This window comes from Chelonia mydas, chromosome 3, assembly GCF_015237465.2.
Source record: "Chelonia mydas isolate rCheMyd1 chromosome 3, rCheMyd1.pri.v2, whole genome shotgun sequence".
NCBI lineage: Eukaryota > Metazoa > Chordata > Testudines > Cheloniidae > Chelonia > Chelonia mydas.
The window spans coordinates 188114529-188131977 of NC_057851.1; the positions used below are offsets into that span (position 1 = coordinate 188114529).

The 17449-nt window shown below is 38.2% G+C and overlaps 1 protein-coding gene across 15 annotated transcripts in view; it reads right to left on the minus strand.

Annotated features, from left to right (window-relative positions):
- Positions 1-559: 559 nt before the first annotated feature.
- The window catches only part of AFTPH (aftiphilin), a 61245-nt gene continuing 44355 nt past the window's right edge, over positions 560-17449 (minus strand). For 7 of the 15 annotated variants that reach the window (XM_037896058.2, XM_043543960.1, XM_037896060.2 and 4 more), the window contains 4 exons: positions 12963-13023; positions 11266-11349; positions 5993-6116; positions 560-1662 (listed from right to left, as the gene is read on the minus strand). In XM_037896058.2, coding sequence (XP_037751986.1) covers positions 1518-1662; positions 5993-6116; positions 11266-11349; positions 12963-13023 — 414 coding nt within the window. In that variant the 3' untranslated portion in view covers positions 560-1517. Of the gene's footprint in view, positions 1663-5992; positions 6117-11265; positions 11350-12962; positions 13024-17449 lie in introns of those variants that run through there. The other 8 variants (XM_043543965.1, XM_037896061.2, XM_043543964.1 and 5 more) reach the window with 2 other exon arrangements.

Sequence of the window (17449 nt, forward strand, 5' to 3'; positions counted from 1 at the left end):
AGGAACATTTAGATGAGCGATTCTCAAACTTTATTGCACCGTGACCCCTGAAATCAATGGGGGCTGGAACAGACAACCTCCCTTCTCTCATCTCTCCACCAAAGATATTATTCTTGTAAGAGCTACAACAGGACAATGACATTAAACGTTTATGTGTCAGAGAAATTAAGGAAATACGACATTAGCATTTTTAATTGTTGTTCGGAAGTTGGCTGGTATAGTTGGCTTCCCCTACCTGTTCAGCACTGCCAATATACTGTGAAGAGGTCATGTTGTAATCAGACTCACTAACTTGTTTCATGCCACAATGCCCTAACAGAGAGCAAGTTTCTGTCAGAAGAAAATAACTGACTCAATTCAGAGGCTGGACACAATTAAACCATGCCTCGCTTCTCCTTGTGTAGGTTCCAAGAAAGTGTGTTGTGGGCCTGGTACAGCCCAGAGGGAAGTTTTATTGTATGATCTCCTAGTACAGCATATTTAATTGTCCCTTAGCATTATAAAAAACAAGTCAGTATATGTGACAACCTCTGCATAAAAAGATATCAGACTATACACATCTTTTAAATTATTTTATTTTGTGTAAGCTAAAAGGAAATTTACACACTTAAATTTCAAAAGACCTTGGGCATGCACATTAACCTTGTTAGAGGTTCTTCTACATAGCTTTATTTTTCCATAGGAATTTCCCCAACATTTACAACCCATAGTTTTTACTGTATATACAGCCTAAACCATAGCAATCTATGATTATGTCATTTTACACTGTGCAAAATCAAACATAGGAATAGTGGTACAAGAAACAAAAACCGTAACAGGGAAATCTCATTGTAAGACATTCATAGTTTTGGTCCTTCTTTTCCAAATCAAACTGATTAAATGTAGACAGCGATCCATAATTTAACACAAAAAGGTACTGACATTATACCTTTCAAAAGGCTATATAGTGTCTTAGCCATATTGTTAAAGTTTGAAGAGAGAAAAAAACAAATAAAAAAATTCAGGTTGATCAAACAGAAGGAACTGCCTGTTTTAAAGAAACAGTTGAAAAACCCCCACAAAAAAACCCCAAACAAAAAACCATGTGACCTTTTAGACTTTTTCAGTTAAAATGAAATATTTTAATGTATGCAGAAAAGAAGTAAGACACTTGATACAATCTGAAAACACTGAAAGGGGATTTCACAGAGAGTGAAGATTGGATTTTTTTTTTTTTTTAAATTTTTAAAGTTTTGTAAGAAGGACACCAGTGTATTTCACAAAGACAGAAATGTATACATCCCAGCACAACAAAAAGAATAAATCTTCAAAAAGATTCACCCCCAATTATTTACACTTTTTTCTAATATAAATTTAGATTCCAGTATGTAAATAAATATACATTACTATGTATACCTTTCTAGTGCTGCTTACCAACAAATCATCTGAACTTGAAGTTTTTAATTAAAGCAAGATTGCTTTTTATGACCCAGAGGGGAAAAAAAAAAAATCAATAGAAAGTGTCCAATTCACATCACTTAGTCTACCTTTTCTTGGCAGCGTGTTGAAGGTGTTAATGTGGCTGGGAACATCAACACCTTGGCATGCATGAAAGTTAAGTCAGGAAGGCTAGAAATCACCTTGGCAGCCTCTTCACTAAGATGTTCTTCCTTTTTAGGCTTCCTGTTAAGAAGAGAAAGAGAAATGCATTAATCCATTACTTGACAATGCTGGAGAAAGAGCCACTGATTGAGGTAAGACCACTTCTGTAAAGGGATACATATTATATCCTGCCTATTTGCAACAGTCAGATGTTAAATTTTTTGCAAGTTCCGATGCACCATCATGGGATTGTTCACTTTATGTGAGAAATAATTGTAACTTTAGCCTTCGGGTAAGATAGCAGGAGTACTATCATTAACATACAGAGAAATCTTTCAATCCAAACCAGGAACATCTGAAAGGAGGCTTGGAGGCCTGCTAGATGCAATCCAGCTTCATAATTAGTGGCTGCACCCAATAATAACCCAGAATATTTTACCAAGTCCTTTTTCTGTAGGACTCTCCATTTTAGCTTGTTTATCTTCAAGTTTAATATACCAATACGTAAGGAACTATTTTGTCAATTCCCCCCACCCCCCTTTTGAGGAAGTAACTGTATAATCGTGAGCAACTGGGCTGTGGATGAAAATGGTGCTACTTCACACAAATGAGGGTGCCTTGAGGAAGTCACTTGACATTTCCACAACACGTTTCTAAACCTTCAGTTTACCCATCTCACTTGTTCCCCCACAGATCTTGGGTTCAAACAAATTTCAGCAGAAAAAGGATATTCAGAATGTTTCTTTTTCAGAGGGGATGGGATTAATTAAAAAAAACTAGCAGCTGATCTCTGCTAATTATTAAATTCAGATTTAATAGTTGATATTTCAGTTGCAAAATTAAATTAAGACGGGAAACTTCAGGTCCCACCTGCTCCAAACCAGCCTTCATCCGTGAACCCAGGATTAACCACAATCTAAGGTCCCTTTTTTTTCCTCCACAAGCTCCTGAAGCTTCCTCTCATAGCCACCAGCACTAGGAGCCAGGGAACAGGATAAAGGGAAGGCCTGCCAACCCACACCTTACTCTCCACCACATACACCAATCTGGGGCATCAAACTCCAGCAGCCCTAAGTTACTCGCAACGTATGTTGGTTGGATCAGCACATGCAGCTTCTGTGGCATGCCATAAAAACCCCCAAACACCAGACCAGAAGTTATAACCTCCTCATGTCACCATAATCAATATTTGGATTTGATCCTAACTTCCATTTAAACCACAACCCCTTACCTGTAGCTGGCCTACCTCATTCCCCCTCTGCCTCTTCATATACCTCTTCTTTTCCTCATCTTTATCCTCATCCTTTTCATATACATCCTCCCATGTCCTTGTCTTCACCTTCTTGCCTCCAAAATTACTTCCACCACCTTTGTTTCCTTGCTTTTCCCACATTATCAATCCCCCCCCCTTCAACAACTTGAAACAATCTACAAAATAATGCTAAAGCAAAGTGGGTATTATTAAAGCTACTGCACGGCCATGCTATTCCATTTTTTTGCACTCTGATGTCCCTTTTTAGTCTCTATCTATGCTTAAACATCAGGAGGCTACTACTTGGGGTGACCTGTTTGCTTGCAAAGTTCCAACCATACTTTGGATGCTGAACCCAAAAACCCACAATCAAATATAACAATGTAGTATGCCGACAGACAATTCGTTTGAATAAAAGACTTTCTACCACTTTGTAAAAACTGAACTGACATTTTGAAAAGCCTGCTAGGCAAACAAATACAAATCTAGAGAGAGACTTACTAGAGTAAACAAAGACATTTCCGAGCACTACATGTACCTTGGAGTTTGCAAGCTTTTCTGTGAGTTTTCAGCTGCTTTTATTAAAATACCTGTAAAACCACTCTACAGTTATAATGAAGTGAGCATTGTTCTCTTACATGTGAAGACTAAAAATTTTACTTTTCTGTTCAGTGCTTTCAGACCGTTTTGAGGTAAATTTTCAAAAAAAGTTACTGTATTTCCAAGAAGATGCTAGATTTTCAGTCCTGCTATATATAGTACTGTTAAACAGTGAAGCTGAAATCAGATAAACCAAGACAGCTCTGAGGTTTAGGGCTCCCCCTAATGGTTTGCAGTTGAAATTTCATCACTGTCAGTAAAAGAAAAGGAGGACTTGTGGCACCTTAGAGACTAACAAATTTATTTGAGCATAAGCTTTCGTGAGCTGTAGCTTATGCTCAAATAAATTTGTTAGTCTCTAAGGTGCCACAAGTACTCCTTTTCTTTTTGCAGATACAGACTAACACGGCTGCTACTCTGATCACTGTCACTATAAGTCAGCGGTGGGCAACCTGTGGCCCGTCAGGGTAATCCACCGGTAGGCCACGAGACCGTTTGTTTACATTTGCACAGCTGCCTGCAGCTCCCAGTGGCTGTGGTTCGCCATTCCCGGCCAATGGGATCTGCGAGTAGTGGCAGCCAGCACATCCCTGCAGCCTCCGCTGCTTCCCGCAGCTCCCATTGGCTAGGAACGGAGAACTGCGGCTATTGGGAGCTGCAGGCAGCCGGGCAAATGTAAACAAACGGTCTGGCAGCCTGCCAGCGGATTATCCTGACGGGCTGCAGGTTGCCACCACTGCTGTAAGTTCTTTTTGAACATCAGCTTCTGGTATTTTCACACTGTGGGGAAACAATAAAAACATATTCCACAGACTCAGAAAAAACACTCTGTAGCGAGTGCTTTCAACATCTAGCATTTGGTGTTTAAAAAACCCTAGTCTAAACATAATCATTATAAAGTATTAAACTGCATTACCATTCATATCATAGCATAATTCTACAATAAATGTCATATTAAGTGGAAGCACAGAATAAAAGTTCTTTTCTTTGCAAATAATATAAATTAGTAGAAAAAGTTATTCAGAATGTTGCTTACTTAGTATGTGTTACTGCCTTTTTAAACTTAATATGTTTAACACAGTGCTTCTCAAGCTTACTTGATCGGGTCCACCTTTGCGTCTGTGGTCGTTTACGCTTCCCCCCAAGTACATAGACCACTACCACCCAGCTCTGAAGGCAGAGTGGAGCAGCAGCAGCTGGCTGGACGCCCAGCACACACTAGAAGGCAGCACACACTAGAAGCAGCAAGAAGTAAGGTGGCAATGTGAAAAGTTATGTGTCATCACTTTTCACAGCAGACTTAGCACCCCATTGCCACCCTTACTTCTGCACTGCTGCTGCCACCCTGGGGCTGCCAGCTGGAGCCCAGGCTGCCTCTTGGTGAGGGACTGGGGTGGGAGGGAGAGGAGAGACTGAGCTGTCTCCTGGTGAGGGATTGGGTAGAGGGAAAGTCCAAGCCTCCTCCCAGTGAGGGGATTGGGGGCAGTGAGGAGATCCTGAGCCGGGGTGATGGGGCTTTGGCTGTCCCCTTTATCGCAGCTCTTGAATGTGCACAGCCCTTCTGCATAAGCCCCAGCCATCCAGGGCTGACAGACAGAGCTCTTAAAAAACCAAACCAAAAAAAAAAAAACACGTCCGCATACAGCTCACACGTCCCTTGACCATTCCTGTGCCTCCCTTGGGAGGGCCCCACATAGTTTGAGAACCGCTGGTTTAATTTGAATTTTAGATAGCAATGGGATATCTCTGGACAGCGCTAGGATACACAATCACTGAATAAGCCATGAAAATGTGAACTAGTTCTTATGAATAAGGACTGCTTGTTCTGCTCTAATGTGATGATACACAAGTCTTCAGGGATACATATGTAATTGAAAGGTTCTGATTTAGGTTGTGCATAAAGAAAAAGCAATGTCCATGAAGCACATGCATGCCATGAAGTACATGCTTATTCCTAAATACACCGCTTTTGGCAGTTGCTGTGGAGTGTTCCACAGATAAAGCTGGTTTTTAATGTGCAGTTTGTCCCCTTGCACCCACTTCTCTCGCTTGACAACTTCCCTAGCTAGAAAGCAAGTACAACTCTCCACATTGTGGATTAAGTAGAGTAAGCACAACAAAAATGAGCTTCTCCCACAATGACCTGTTAGAGCCGACTCCTCTAAATCAATGTGAAACCTAACTAGTAAGCGCTATAGTTAACTTTCTGTCAGGACTCACTTTATCCTCTCATTTTTAGCAGCCAATGATTTTCCTGAGAGATTCTCCTTTTCTGGTCCGGCCATGCTTGGTATCTTTACAAATAATTAAATTCTGATAGAGAAAATTAATATGCACACACAAACTCTTTTTAACGAGTCTCCTGATTTGATTATATCATCATCAAAATAGGGGGAAATCTGTGATGATGTTGTGATGTGGACTAATCTTCATTAATGTATTTACTAACATAAAATGTGTTTCATTCAAGGACTTAGAATCTAAAGGCACGGCCATTCATTTCTCAGCCACTGACCAATCCTTAATTTTCAAAATTCTTAACTGGTCACCATGATTTACCTTGTAGATGTGCTTGCCTTCTCTACTGTGGACATGAGCCTTGCGAATGCATCGGTCACTTTGCTGCTTGCATTGGAGGTTTCCAGTTTTGAAGTTGTCAACTCATACAACTCTGGATCCACACCTTATAGTATAAAATAATAATCAGTGATGGTGGGATGCAAATACGTCATAATTAGACCAAGATGCTAAAGGCTTCATTTTCTGTAAACATCTGAGTAATTTAAAAATGTCAACAAAATACTGTAAGAGAACATGACAGAACTTGTCAATGTTTCCACACCTCTCCTTAACCCCTTTCAGTGGCTTACAACTGCACTAGTAAAAATGTAGATACAAGTGGACTTACATTTGGCTTACAAGGTCTCAGCCTGTGGGTAACCAACATTAAGATTTGGTTTGCCCATTAGAGTGCATCTCGCACAGCTAACATTTTTATAGGTGTAATATTTAACATTTATTCATTTTCACTCAACTAGTTTTTATTAAAAATAATTTAACAAGTGATTGATTGGAACATGTCATCTTAGCTACCATTTAAAAGTAGAAAAAATACAAAATCGAGTTTTAAAAATGAATGTTTCATAGTGACAATAAATCAGTGGGCTTCAAATAAGATATTATGTAGTATATTGCACAAACATTATTAAAACACATGAAACCATATTAAGTAATAAGAGCTTGGCTGAAAATTGATGGAAGTGAGGAAGATCAATCATTCTTAACTCCACTTCACTGGATCTACAGTACAAATTGTAAAGTAGCATAGATTTATAATTATACCTAAATCCTTGACCCATTGTATTTTCTCCTCTCTCTCATGTTTACAGCGCACCAATTATTGAAGTAACTGGATTCTTCAGTCTTAATTTTTCATCTTTTATCATCTTAAGCCATACCTGTTTTGACATTGTCCCTTGAATGAATTTTAGATTCTAATAGCAAGCCATTAATCCCAAAGAATAAAAATACAAACAAGCCTTCTATGAAATGCAGTAACAAAATACAAAAAAACCCAGCACAGATTTGGGCAAAAACAGTGCTCACTTTACATTTATTTTTTATTACAAATATTTGAACTGTAAAAAAAAATTTTTTTGCAATTCACCTCATACAAGTACTGTAGTGCAATCTCTTTATCATGAAAGTTGAACTTACAAATGTAGAATTATGTACAAAAACCCCTGCATTCAAAAACAAAACAGTGTTAAACTTTAGAGCCTACAATCCACTCAGTCCTACTTCTTGGTCAGCCGATCACTCAACAAACAAGGCTGGTTACAATTTGCAGGAAATAATGCTGCCTGCTTCTTGTTTACAATGTCACCTGAAAGCGAGAACAGGCGTTCGCATGGCACTGTTGTAGCTGGCACTGCAAGATATTTACGTGCCAGATGCGCTAAAGATTCACATGTCCCTTCATGCTTCAACCACCATTCCAGAGGACATGCTTCCATGCTGATGATGGGTTCTGCTTGATAACGGTCCAAAGCAGCGCGGACTGACGCATGTTCATTTTCATCATCTGAGTCAGATGCCACCAGCAGAAGGTTGATTTTCTGTTTGGGTTTTGTAGTTTCCGCATTGGAGTGTTGCTCTTTTAAAGACTTCTAAAAGCATGCTCCCACCTCGTCTCTCTCAGATTTTGAACGGCACTTCAGATTCTTAAACCTTGTGTCGAGTGCTGTAGCTATATTTAGAAATCTCACATCGATACCTTCTTTGCGTTTTGTCAAATCTGCTGTGAAAGTGTTCTTAAAACGAACATGTGCTGGGTCGTCATCCGCAACTGCTATAACATGAAATATATGCAGAATGCGGGTAAAACAGAGCAGGAGACATACAATTCTCCCCCAAGGAGTACAGTCACAAATTTAATTGATGCATTATTTTTTTAACGAGCATCATCAGCATGGAAGCATGTCCTTTGCAATGGTGGCCAAAGCATGAAGGGGCATACGAATATTTAGCATATCTGGCATGTAAATACCTTGCAACACTGGTTATAAAAGTGCCCTGCGGATGCCTGTTCTCACTTTCAGGTGACATTGTAAATAAGAAGCAGGCAGCATTATCTCCGGTCAATGTAAACAAACTTGTTTGTCTTAGCGATTGGCAGAACAAGAAGTAGGACTGAGTGGATGTGCAGGCTCTAAAGTTTTACACTGTTTTGTTTTTGAGTGCAGTTATCTAACCAGAAAAAATCTGCATTTGTAAGTTTCTCTTTCACAATAAAGAAATTGCACTTTTAGTACTTGTATGAGGTGAACTGAAAAAATACTATTTATTTTGTTTATCATTTTTACAGCGCATATATTTGTAATAAAAAATAATATAAAGTGAGCACTGTGTACTTTGTATTCTGTGTTGCAACTGAAATCAATATTGAAAATGTAGAAAAATATCCAAAAATATCTAATAAATTTCAATTGCTATTCTATTGTTATAAGTGCGATTAATTGCGATTAATGTTTTTAATCGCGATTAATTTTTTTGTTAATCGCGTGAGTTAACTGTGATTAATTGACAATTCTATAAACAATCTAAAAATATTAACCGTTATAAAATGATTGCAATGTTAGATATTAGCTCATGTCTGGGCATGGTTTAGAAATGCTCTACACTCACCAAACTTCAAAACCTCACCAGTTAAAACCCAGCTATGCCTGTTACTCCTCCAATTCCATTTTGTAACTAACAGCCATAACCTCGGTGCAAGTGGATGAGATTAACTGCCCTCAATTGCATCTTGCATAAGCTCCTCACTGCTGGGTCATTAATGCCCAGGAAGTGGCTGGCATATCAATCACTGGAATAAACTAAACAGTCTTGAGATGTGCTTAATAAATTAAACTGATGACAAAGTAACTGAAACTGATAATCCCTGGGTTAAACCAAAGAGGGGGGTGGAGGGAAGTGTTTGCCTTTGATACTTGTTCACTAGAAAGAAACCAGTCAACATGTACTTGTTTTTCCAAATTCTCATAAAGTGAGGTCTTAGCCAGATTTACATACAACATGGGAAAATGCGGCAAGTTTGAGACCAGTATACCATGCATTTTAAACAGTATCAGATGTTTACAGAACTCAGAAATGATCAGAAAACACTCAACTCCATTGAATGTCCACTTCTAGTAGGGGGAGTGACTTGCAAAAGCTTTTGAGATCCCATTAAGGTGTAAATAGTAAAGCTACAATTTTTTTTAAAAAATATGATCAGAGCGAGCCCTTTGGTATGCAGCTCTGTGACATATACAGAAGGTTGCAACTAACAAGTTATATCATTTATCAGCTAAAAAACTTAAGTATTATTGCATTCACTTGCATCAGAGTACAATTTTTGAAGTTGCTGCTCAATTGATTGTGCTACTTGGTAGCTCCTACTGAATTATGTGTTTGTATAGCGCAATGAAGAAAAGTGCTGTATATACAGCATAACAGATGTATAAATTAGACATGGTAGTCCCCTTAATTTATTGTTAACATTCACTTTATCGATAAAGTTATTTTGGATACAGATATGACAACACTGAGGGGAGTCTAGGCAATATTTAATCAACAAAAAGTGCTGAAGTAATCTTCGACTGCTGACATCAATTTTGTTTTTTTAACAAATAATTGGCTACTTGTCTCAAAAATAAGTCAAAATGGATTTTTTTAAATAAAAACTTGCATCTTCTATATTCCTTTTAAATGATCAGAGAATGGTTGTGGGCAGCACTACAAAACCTTAATGAGATTATTTGAGAAACGTTAGCCAACCAAATTCTACATACAGCTCCTAAACAAAGTTAAACACAAAACATACACAGAGCTGTAAGCTAGGAAACAAATGACTTTCCCAGAAACAAGTCAGGAAAATACTGCAGACAATGGCGATATAGCATACCAGGGAAGGTGGTAATACCTGCAGTTGCTTGATACATTTGTAAACAAAAAAAACCAACCAAAACCCAAAAAGCAATAAAATGCCACCAAAGCATCACTGTAGTAATCACTTCAAGTGTCCACAACAGCAGGACAATGAGAATGTATATTACCATTCATCTTCTAAAATATCTACTGGTGATATTTATGGATTTAACTGATGGATTTAAATTTAGCTATTATAAAAATCTCTCTGAAGGAATTATGCAAATGACAAAGCGTGCCCTAAATTTCTCTATTTTGGCTCCCAGCACCTCTATGGCAAACCCATTATCACATTATTCCAACACCTCTGCACAACGCTTATATTATTTGGCTCCTGGAGAGGGGGTTGGAGTGAATTTGAGTGCAATTAAGAGTAAAGTTAAAAACCAAATAATTCAGAACAGAGGGAAGTTGTTCCTTAATTTAAAGTGAAATACAGCAATGGTCATAAAATGAAGAAATAAATGCATTTTGCAGGAATTTAAGTATAAATTTCAAGCATAAAAAACTTAAAATCCTAGACATAGGTTTTCACAAGCTCACAAAAATATTTAAAGCATGTCAAAACCACATTAAACAAAATGTAACCATGATACAAATATGAATTCAATTGTTTTCCCATTTTATTCAAAGTAGAAAGTGACACGTACTTTTGTCCCTTATCAAGAGAATGAACCATAAAGCATGGCTGAAACTGCTTTTCTTTTATAGTCAGTGATCTAATATGTGTTGAGCTTTCAGTGTCCTAGAAACATGGAACTGCTTGTTTTCAACTACGAATATTAAAAACACTTATTTTATCATGGCATTAGTACTGTCAAAGAACAAAATTACGATTTTTAGATAGCCACGTGTGTTAGCTATGCCCAGTCTCTCAATACTTAAATATATAGTTCACACATTCAGCAAGTTACTATATATACACATACCTATATTAATTTCAATAATCAACTGTATTGCAATAGTCTTTTGTTTGAAAAGAGGGAAGGCGTCTCACCTTTTTATACTATATAGTATTTATATTTTGTTCTAACTGCTTTACATGAATTATTCTGACAAGCTAGCTTTCAAAATTTGTCATTTGAAACAGAGTGGAAAAGTTTTACGTATCTGATGTTTAAGAATGTAAGAGCCATTCACTCCTTAAATGTGCATTAGTAGAGAGCTGACAGTACCTTTTTAATACTTAGCACGTAATACAAATGTCAGAAAATAGCATACAGATTTTAAAAAATGTACTAGAAAGACATTTTTGAGAAATACAGTATAGAAGATCCTTGTTTATAGGAAAGTCAAGTGATGTGCTCATGCTTTTAGTAAATTGTTTAAGACCGTATTTGTGGTTTTAACACTCTGCTGACCTGGCATTGTGGTCGTGCTGCTAGAGCTACTGTCATCCACGGGCCCAAAGAAATCAAGGTTCAGAAGAGTGGAACCTCCACTAGCTTGAAATTCAGTGACCATGTTGGTAGGCAGCCATATAGAAGGTAAGCCAAGGGAGGGGTTTATGTGTAAAAAGGGGTAAGACACACACTTGAACATGCAAGTTATAATTAGTACTCATTACACAATTTAAAAATTGACATAAAACAAGGCTTACAATATTAGTTTGTAATTTCTAAAGAGATTAACAACTTAATTCAATGTACATTTTCTCATGTACAATGCAGCAAATAATTCAACACTAGTAACTTTATAAGTAGAAAGAAAGATAGATTTATTTCAGTCTAAAAATGGAGTAGAACCAGCAAGAGAGATCTGCCCAATTAAAGGGAAACAATTCTTAGGCCAATCTGCAGGAGGAGTAGAATGGTTTAAATGTCAAAGAAAACAAACCATTCTTCGAGCTGAAGATGTAACTGACCCTCCAATTAAAGCACAGGATTGAAAACTGGACAAGTTGTATTAGCTAGTTTTACGTTATGAACTGTCAATATCAGCTTAAAACAATGTAAATACATCATAATGAATGCCATGATTAGATCCAGCTTCTGAGTGGTAAGTTATACTGTTCCCCTTTAACACTGAAGCAGAAATCAAACAGGATACATTTTGAAGAAATTGCTTGTTAAAAGAAAGCAGGATGATTTGACTGAAGTAATAAGACACCGGACAACAGCAAAAGGGCCCATCCAGGCTTTCCTTCATCACCATGGTACTGATATCCAAGCTGTTACTTTCCACAGATCCTGGGAACAACACTACTAGATAGCACTGGTGTAGTAACAGATGTAATTTATTTTAGCTCATTTTTTAGCAACTCGTGCATTAGGAAATAATTGTTGCTAGCAGAAACCTCATGTTCTTTACAGGTTTCTAACCTGCCACCCAACAAGTTTATTAAACTTGTTACTTTTCCTTCTCCTCCAGCTTACATTTAAGGCACACAGTTAGTGTGACAACTCACTTCCCCATTAAAAAAAATTATATAAAATTCTTTTACGTGAATTTTTAACTATGTAGACAACTATGTTTGTTAAAGTATGTAGCTACCTCTTTAATAATTGAACATCTTTAGATTCTGAGTTTAAGCAAAAGTGATTACGCATTAAGTTATACATTTTCCATTTTAATATATAAAATACTTGTAATCTGAAAACTTCCAGGTCAAGAAATCTCTTTTGCAAACAGTTTTTGGTTAAACAATTGTGCTTTGAAGTAGCCACTATTCACTTAATTTTGCCATTCATAAGGAAGTCTAAACAGATAATTGTGTATTGGGAAAAATACATGTTTAAAAGTAAAACATGTCAATCCAAAATCCTAAACTATTCAGATCTTCATTATAATCTGAAAATATATAATGAGGTGTTAATATTGCCACTGTGTGTTCAGCATAAATGCAGGAAAATAAAATATTACCTAGTTCTTAGTGTTTTAAGATTATAGATTGCTTTATTTGTGGCAGATCTAACCAGAAAGAAAGCCTGAATTTCCAAAGTTAAGAGTAAGAAATAATATATATTAGAAAAAAAAAATCAGCAGAGAGATGTTTGTCTGAACTTTGTAGCTTTCTTAACTCTAGCTCTGGTGCTAGAGGCTCTACGGAGAGACGTACCATCTAAAGGGTTAGTAAGGCCACTGCTACTCCAGTCAAACTGGACAGGTGGTAGAGATTCCTAGAGTTGAAAAGTCAGAAATCAGATTTTATAGTCAGTTCAGGTTATAACAACGTAAAATGTTTCACACAAATATTTTTTTGCACCTAAATATTAAGGGGACAATTGAACATAAGACAAATATTTTTACCTTCAGATGTTGTGAGCTGCAAATTTTCTTAATACACTCATAAAAAAAAATCTGAAGTCTACCTCAAAGTCTGGTTCAATTATGAATCAAACAGATCAGATACTCTCCCTAGCCCCAACAGGTTTTTGTTAAATTAACTAAATTATGGCGACAAAACCAAAAACATTAATACAGCGTTAAAATTTAAGAAATTGCTACTCCAACTGGACACAATGCAGTCTTTGTGCATGAAAGGTTGTGAACACACAGTTTAGCTTAGGTGGCTCTTTATTTTAAATATGAAGAGAATGTTCTGCACTTCTGTACGCTTTGGCATGATTATATCCAAAAACGAAAGTTACTCACCGTGAAGGAACCCATGTTTCCTTTCTAGAAAGAGGCTCCCCCCAGCACACCCGGGGAGTATACTACACCCTGAAAAGGAAAGACTGCCTACAACGACCCTGTGACATATTATCCTGACCAATAAAGGTGAAGCTAAGTCCCAAACTTTCTCTCTGACGACAAAGAGATGGGGTGCCAGAACTTACACACACGCACAAAATCCAGGAGCAAGACTCAAAATAGAAAATGTGTCTCCTCCTGGGAGAGTATCCTTAGCTTTCCATTTCCTTTTGTTCAATCCTTCTGCACACCTAAGTAAGTTAAGCAAGATGCAGAGATCACATAGTATGAACAAGTAAGGGGGGGAAGGAAGGATATAGTCAGCTTCCTGATAACTAGTGGCAACTTGTAGTGTAACTTGTAAATGGTTTGTATTCTGAAGACATCCACAGGAGCAGCATTACAAATACTTGGTATAGGTAGCCCTTGCTTGTTACATTTCTGCTCCCCAGTGAAATTAGCTTTTAGAAACAATGGGAAGGATCTGCCTTAACTATGTAAGTTTGGTACGTTGTATTTTGTTTGTTTCATTATACTTGAGTCAGGAGGAACAGTTGTAACTTTTGGAAATCAATATGGAATGTATTACTGGAGTTAAACTGTACTTGCAGGTTCTTAGAGGTTAAGACGCATTCTGACTATTTCAGTAAGAAGGGGGCTCTCTAAAAGTTGGAACAACTTAATGTTGAAAGGTTGTGCAATTTCACAAAGTAGAGGGTCAGTGCCAGCTCCATACAATAAAGGTAAATTTTAAGAAGCCTCTAGCTTCTTGAAAAATATTATTGGAAACCAAAAAATAGGAAGTGAATGGAAGTTCTGTATTTACTTATCATAAAAGCTTTACCTGGAGAAATCTTTTCTTCCTAATGCCTTTGCAATGTTTACAGTACTGATAAGTATGCTTTAAGCAGTCCCTCACAACCTGATGTCTAAGGATTTAATCACATCTCATTTTTATTCACTCTCAGTGAAAATACTAGCATTTGAAAATACTCCAATTAGTGGCAAAGAAAAATAATGGTGCCGATGCAGAACCTGCAGCTGGTACAGTTATGATAGTCATGCCCAGTATATTATGAGTAAGGCTATGATTTAATCATGAGTATTTTTAGTAAAAGTCATGGACAGGTAACAGGCAAAAAACAAAAAAAATCACGGCCCCATGACCTGTCCACGACTTTCACTAAAAATACTCATGACTGAAACTCATTCTTCCATTGAGAGAAATGAGCTCAAATCCAGGCTTTAATCACAAGTGAAAACATGGATTAATGGTTTCCTACCAGACCCCATTTAGTCACACAATCACCCTGGAAATAGTTTGGAAGTCTCTGTTAAAGTATTTAGATTCAGGACCAGTGTTCCCTCTAATTTTTCCCACCCTCAGCACATGAATTTTGTTATGTGCACCCATATGGAGGTGATGTGTCACATATCATCTCCATATGGTTGCATATAACAAAATTCACGTGGTGAGGGTGGGGCCAAGGGGTTCAGAGTGTGGGAGGGGGTTCTGGGCTGGGGCAGAGAGTTAGGATGCGGGGGGGAGAGGAGATGAGAGCTCCAGCTTGTGGGTGGGCTTTGGGGTGCAGGCTGCCCTGGCGCTATGGCGGCGAGAGAGGACTCCCCCCCAGCTCTCTCCCCCCGCAGCAGCACCTGGGCTGCGGGGGAGGGACACCTCTCCCTGCTGCGGCAGCTCCGGGGCTCGGGCCACGGGATAGGCGCCTCTCCCATAGCCATGACAGGTCTGTGCTGGGGCTGGGTTGGGGCTGCGAGAGAGGCACCTCTTCCACGGCTGCGGCAGGTCCGGGCCAAGCTGGGTTGGGTCTGGGGAAGGAGCACATTTCCCTCAGCCACGGCAGGTCCGTGGCTGGGCTGGGTCCGGGGCAGAGGAATCTCTCTCAGCCGCCGCCCTGAGCACCTGCGCGGCGCTTAGTAGGCTGCTGCACAGCCGCGCAGTGTAGAGGGAACTTAGTTCAGGACTTAGGAGCACTGGCAGAGCTGTATGGGTAAGATTATACCAGTGCCTACCTGGACTGAGCATCTTTCACTTTCATGAAAACTGAATTTACTCTCAAATGTTAGCAAAAAAGTGAGAAAGTATTCGATGAACCCTAAGTACAAAAATTGGCTCCAACACAGACTGTCCTGCTTTTGGGGAAAAGGAAGTTATTCTGCTGGTTCAGATAGTTACTGAGCAGCAAGCTGCCAAAAATGTATATAACCTGTAGATAAATGTTGGCAACATCTGCAAAGTATCATAAAAGATGAATAGTCTCTGAGATAGTTGCTAAAAATCAAAGGAAAAGGGCTGGAGACAAAAGATTTAGATGCAGTTACATGCAAAGAAATTTCCTGGTGCTCTTGGCTTTGGCCCTCGGATGACTCTAGCAACACTGATCTTTCAAGGTTCCGTACAGGTATCCCAGATGATGAAAACCAATACGAATGTGTAGCAGATGTGGGAGTTTAATCTCTGCCAGCCTTACAGGCAGAAAATCCTTTGGAAGCCCTCGTGTTTACACCATTTTCCCCAACAGTATGTTTTTACTCTAATGAGAAGTGCCCAACAAAAAGTATGAGAAATCTGATTATAGGGGTAGGCTTTTTTCAGCCTTAGATTAGGACTGTAGGTTGGGGTTTAAAGATACAACTGAGTAGGTGCAATTGTCAGAGAATAATCCTTAGGTTTGCTAAGGAAGTGAGGAAGAGGAAATCGAAAAACCTAGTTTTATTGTGCAATATTTAGTTTTCTGGTTTAACAAATGAACAGTTTTTCAATTACATTCTAGAGCACTATAAATATAGTTTATTGCTGTTTCACTGTGTGGGAGCTTTTTTAATTCAAAAGATACTGTTTAAGATTTAAACATTTGTCCCCATACAAATAACCCACTTAAGAGATTAAGTCTGAACAGAAAGAATTCTTGCTGTCTTAAAGTTGCAAAACAAGCTGGCAATACAAATATAATGGCAACTTTTAAATGTTGCCACAAACAGCACTGTAAACAAGACTTTTGGAAAACTGGAAGAAAAGACTTACTATACAACTGTGTACAATTCATACATCAGATCATAAACAAAAGTATCTACTGGAAAAAATTTACTATATAAGAGTTCTTGCTTTGTTTTTTCAAATACTGCCTTCCTTTCTAGAACAGTACTTCAGAGCTACTTTATTACACTTTATGGAATTTAATTATCCAGTGCCCTACCATCGCTTACTCAAAGAAATTTCTTACCTGTAATTCTTGTTCTTAGATCTCATTCTTGGATCATTCACATGTACTGAAGGGGGTTCCATAGCTGTCTTTGGCCAGTGGCCAATAGCAGGGCAGCGTGCATCTGTCATCACTAGCAGTTCTAGTGGCCCTTCATGCAATTAACAGGACCTTTTAAGAGCTCATCTCATTGAGTTTAATCAAAGCAGAATGCCAGCTAATAGCTAAAGGCATAAAATATATTCTGTCATTACATTTTACCTCCAACACAATGGGGAAGAGGTGTATGCGTGGATCTGCTGTGATAAATACCTTCAAAAAAGAATACCTGGTAATTTTCTCTCTAAAGATCTGGTTCACAGCAGGTCTCTACTCTTGAAGATCAAACTTCACCAGGTATTTCTTTAAGCAACTAAGAAAGCACAAAGTTATCCTGAATGCTGAGATGAGGATAACAACTTCAGACTCCACCAAAGAAGTCAACAGATGTCCATAATACAAAGTAGAAGATACTCGATCAAACTGGGGAGGAATGTAGATAGATCCCTAGACGACAACTTTTTTTTTTTAAAAAGGGGAGTCAAGGGAAGGAGAAGAGAGTGGGGAACGGAGGTGCTGAGTCTTGCCATAGGACTTGCAAACAAACGTAGATGGGGGATGAATTGATCACTGAAACAAGAGTCAAATCTGG